General features: G+C 40.3%; 1 protein-coding gene across 1 annotated transcript in view; it reads right to left on the bottom strand.

Annotated features, from left to right (window-relative positions):
• Agps (alkylglycerone phosphate synthase) overlaps positions 1–104 on the bottom strand; it is a 107,948-nt gene extending 107,844 nt beyond the window's left edge. Inside the window, exon 1 of the mRNA XM_013027544.1 lies at positions 6–104. Within this exon, the coding sequence (XP_012882998.1) occupies positions 6–104 (99 nt within the window). The remainder of the gene's footprint in view (positions 1–5) is intronic.
• Between the last annotated feature and the right edge of the window lie 5,060 nt (positions 105–5,164).

Below are 5,164 nucleotides of genomic sequence, written 5' to 3'. Positions count from 1 at the left end.
GTAGCTGCGGCCGCCGCCTCCGCCATGGCTTCCGCCTGGTGCCGCCGCCCGGGAGCGCTGGACGCGGGTGAAAGGTCACTCAGAGCGGAGCCCGGCGCGACCATTCGCCGCGGCGCTTCCCGGCAGCCACCGCGGCGACTGGGCGGAGGGTGCGGCGCGCCCGCAGCTTCACATTCTGTGCCCCCGCCCACCGCGCCCCCTGCCCCGCCCCGCCCCGCCCCGACAGGGTCACGCCTCGGCCTGGAGCGTCAGCCCGGAAGGTGAGTCGCCCGACAACCGGTGATGGATGAGCCGTGGCCCCACCAGTTTATGAGCCAAACCACAAGCACCACCCCCTCCCCGCCGCGGGGTCTGGGTGACCTGGGGTATTGCCTGAAACTCTGGAGGCGCTTGCGGGCTGGGGACGCCCTGGGGCGTCTGAACCAGCCGCGCCTTCCAGGCGCTGTCCTACCTCAGCTTTTACCCCTGAAGGATCACTCACCTGAAGTCCAAACTTAATCTTTTTGCCTTTAACTCTTAAGAGTGCAAGTAGCTCTCATCTTCTTGTTGCTCAGGGCTTGCTGTGCGCCTGACACTGCTTTAATGCTAGACTTCAAGTAAGTAATCGCCATTTTACAGATGCAAAAACTGAGACTCAGAAACATGTGACTAGTTTAAGAGCTTACTGTGTAGTAAATGCTAACACTGGGTTGCATTTTACATTCTGTTTCCTAATCCAGCTGTAGGTGATCTTTATTGCTACAGATAAAATTACCCAAGAGCTGTGAAGATTTCTCAATTATTGACAAATTGACTTCAGTTTTAGATAGTAGATTGCCATGAGATTGGGGAATCTCCATACAAACATAGTTCAGAACCATTTCCAGCCAGTCTTGCTAAGAGTTAGCTTAAAGACTGTACAGGCTATTGTCATTTTACATGGTATTACCACTTTCAAGTTATGTCTAACTTAGAAAAGGAAAATATTAGCAGAGGGTCATGACAGCTTCTAAGACTGAGAAGCTATCATTATAATGAACTTCCAGACAGGCCCAGAAATGGTTTTAAAATGTCCATTAAGGCAAGCTTCTATTAAAAAATCACCTCTAGCTTATGACCTGTGTTTATACAACCCTAGAGCTATTTAGTTTTATGTTTGAAAACCTTTCCTTAAGTGGGGGAAAAGGAAGACAAGAAATATCTAAGAGAGTCCTACAAATGGTCCCACAAATTCTAAAATACATATTTTTTTACCTTCATATAAACATTTTTGTTCTGAGAAATAAAAAGAGATGCCAGGGGCTGGGAAGGTGGCTCAGTGGTAGAGCGCTTGCCTTGCATGCATGAGGCCCTGGGTTCAATTCCTCAGCACCACATAAGCAAAAAGAAAAAAGCTGGAAGTGGCACTGTGGCTCAAGTGGTAGAGTGCTAGCCTTGAGCTGAGGGACAGTTCCCAGGCCCAGAGTTCAGGCCCCATGACCAGACCAAAAAAATAAAAATAAAAAATAATAATAATAAAAAGAGATGCCAATCCCACATCCAAAACAGCACAAATGACCAGCAATAGAATAAATTATGTCAATATTCTTAAGAAACTGAGTCATGAAAGTATTAGAATAAAGAAAAAGTAGGAAGTGAACTCAACAGACCAGGTGGGAAGTTGAAGAGGGATGTGATGGTGACCTGAAGAGAGTCAGGAGATACCAGGCTTTCTGGAGTTTATGGTGCAGACCTGGTGCAGAAAGCTATTGTTTGAACAAGTTTCCTGCCCTGCCCGTTTCTGGTTAAAGGAACTCAGGCACCTGTCACCTGGTGGGAAGAGAAGGGAAAGAGCTTTCATATGTAGGTTAAGATTCTGGGCTGGAAACTCCGCTGAAGAATTTCAGGAAAGTACCCCTTCCTGAAGGATAGGAAAGGTGATCAGTGGGTCAAGCTATGGGAGTAATATTGAGTTATGAGAACAAAGCAGATTCCCTGAGACCCTGAAGGGCTATAAAAAGTAGAGGGACATTGTGACATTGTGGTCTTTTCTGGCTACTTCCTGCTCACATTGGGGTATTGGTTCCATATATATATGTGTATATATGCATACATATGTTTATATACATATATATGTATGTATGTATGTATGTATATGGTCTTAGACCTTTGTCTGATATATTACTGGTAAAAATCTTTTTCCAGTCTGTTGGCTGTCTTTCTAGTTTAATAGCTATGTCCTTAGCTAAACTTTTTTGTTCTTAGTGGAAACTATTTTGTCTTGGTATAATTCCATTTGCCAAGTCTCCCTCCTATCTACTGTGCCATGGGATTCTTTTCAAGAAGCTAATACCAATAGCTATAAATTCTAATGTTTCTCCTATTCTCTCTTGTAGTAATTTCAAAGTTTCAAGTCTGACATTTAGGTCTTTAGTTCACTTTGAATTGATATTAGTGCATGATGATAAGCATAAGTTTTCTTTAGTTACTTTTCAAGGGTCAAGAACAAGTGACTCCATTCAGGATCTGACACCATTCAGTTTTATCTAAGCAGTTGTTCCCAATTGCCTCTAGATAGTCCCTCATTGCCAGGATAAACTTTGTCTTGGCAGGTCTGATAGATCTCTTCTTCTTGCTGGGATAATCTCCCAGTTGGCATTTTTGCTTGATCTGGGATGACCTGTCCCAGTTGACTGAATCTCACATTGAAGGGAGATGGCTGACAGATTGGGTTAGAGTTGGTGCCAATAGACCCCTTTATTTTCAATTTAAGCAACAAGTAGATCGATAGAAATTGTTTTTTATATGTATTTTATTGTAAAGATACTGTACAGAAAGGGGTTACAGTTACATGAGTAAGGTAATGAGTACATTTCCTATCAAGCATTCCTACCCCCTCCTTTATTTATCCCCTACATTCCCTCCCCACCTCCCCATCTCCTCCCTCCCCCTCCCAAGTTGTTTTCAACATAGTGTCTTGTACATCTCATTGTTACAATGGGTCAACCTGTATCCTTATTTAAGCATTTTGTTATTTACCTTCCCCTCCCCAAATTAGAAAAAAAATGTATATACAAGATGCAGAGCACCAGAATCAAATACAACGAAAACAAGGGTTAGACCAAGGGGGAAGAACATACAAAAGAAACAAAAAAAAATCATATAGTACATTAAAAACAACAGCAATAAAGATTAAACCTCTTGTGTCCCTATCTTGAGGTTCATTTCACATAGCATCATCATATATGGTCATATGAACATAGTTTTGACCTTTTCTGCTTGTCTGGTAAGATTATCCTAGATGTATACTAGTTATTGAAAATAAGGGAAACCATTGGACATACGTTTCTTTGGATCTGGCTTACTTCACTTAATATAATTTTTTCCAAATCTTTCCATTTCCTAACAAATGGGGCAGTGTCATTCTTTCTTATGTAGGCATAGAATTCCATTCTGAGTGTGTGTGTGAGTGTGTGTGTGTGTGTATAAAATCACATTTTGTTGACTCATTCATCTACTGAGGGGCACCTGGGTTGGTTCCATATCTTAGCTATGGTGAATAAAGCTTTAATAAACATAGTTGTGCTGGTAGCTTTAGTAAGGCCTTGTTTGTGATCGTTTAGATAAATGCCCAAAAGTGGGATTGCTGGATCATAGGGGAGCTCTATATGGAGTCTTTTGAGGAACCTCCATACTGTTTTTAAGTGGTTGAACAAGTTTACACTCCCACTAACAATTCAGTAGGGTTCCCTTTTGGCCACATACCTGTCAGCATCTATTGTTACTAGTTTTCTTGATTATAGCCATTCTAACTGGGGTGAGGTGGAATCTCAATGTTGTTTTTATTTGCATTTCTTTTATGGCCAGAGATGTTGAGTATTCATGTGTTATTGGCCATCCTTATTTCCTCTTCAGAGAAGTCTCTCTTTAAGTCTTTAGCGGACTTATTAATGGGGCAGTTGTTTCTTTGAGGATTTGTTGTTGGGAGATTTAACTTTTTGAGTTTTAAGTATATTTTAGATATAAGGCTTTTATCTGTTGTATGGCTAGTGAAGATCTTCTCCCAATCTGTGTTCTTTCTATTGATCTTGCAAGCTATGTCCTTTGTCATGCAATCCCATTTGTCCAAGCTTTCTTTGATTTGTTCTTGGGTCTTTATTAAGAAAATTTCAGCCCTTGCCCTTGGGTCTTTATTAAGAAAATTTCAGCCCTAGAGTTTCTCCTATTCCTTCCTGTAATGTATTCAGGGTGTCTACTTTTGCCATTAGATCTTTGATCCATTTGGAGTTGATTCTGTTGCAGGGTGCTATATAAAGATCTAGCTTTAGTTTTCTATAGGTGTTTAACCAATTTTGCCAGCACCATTTACTGAAGAAGCTCTTTCTTCTATTCTTTTTTTTAGCTCCCTTATCGAAGATTAGGTGGCTATAGGTCTGTGGGTTTAAATAGAAATAGTTTTTAAATAGGGCCTACCTGGAACTTAGTAAGACTCAAAGGTGAACTTGCCAAATAAGAGTCATCTGTCTCTCTGTGGTCTGACTGTAATTGCTACAGAGGATTAAATCTGTAATAGGAAAACTTAAAAAGTAGTTATGATGAGAGTTTTAAAACAGCAACTGGTTAAACATCTAGTTATTTTTAATTGTATATAGCATTTTAGGATACTAATTAAGATTGAAACCACTGTAGATGTCACTAACCTTTTTTGATTACAATGAGGCATGCAAGAACATAAGCTTGTTTCATGATTTTTTAGCTCTGTATCAAAGACGGCTTACATACGTGGGAAACACACATGTTAGACAGCAAAAATTAGCACATTAGTTTTAAATACCTATTTAAAAGGTGATCATTAAATGAACTTTGGCTTAATTATGTGATTCATACTTGATGAACTTAATATTTCACAAGCAGTTTCTTTTTTGGATGGACATGAACAATGGGAACCTGGTTTTCAGTGTATTAATCTAGACCTTAAGAAAAATACTTAGATAAGTTTTTAGAGTCATAATTACCCTTAGACACATTTGGTAAAAAACCATATCTGATGACCTTCTTTGCAGTTTAGACTACCATTTCTTTTCCTTTTGGCATGCTGAGCCAGTTAACTCCTGCTTACAGTGCTGACAGTTTTTATGCATTAAAATGAGATTGTTTTGAACATGCTATCACATATATACACACAGACACACACACATGCATGAGT

Source organism: Dipodomys ordii, unplaced genomic scaffold, assembly GCF_000151885.1.
Source record: "Dipodomys ordii isolate 6190 unplaced genomic scaffold, Dord_2.0 Scaffold5, whole genome shotgun sequence".
In the NCBI taxonomy this organism is placed as follows: Eukaryota; Metazoa; Chordata; class Mammalia; order Rodentia; family Heteromyidae; genus Dipodomys; species Dipodomys ordii.
The sequence above is the reverse complement of the archived record's forward strand: the minus strand, read 5'-3'. Positions and strand labels throughout refer to the sequence as shown.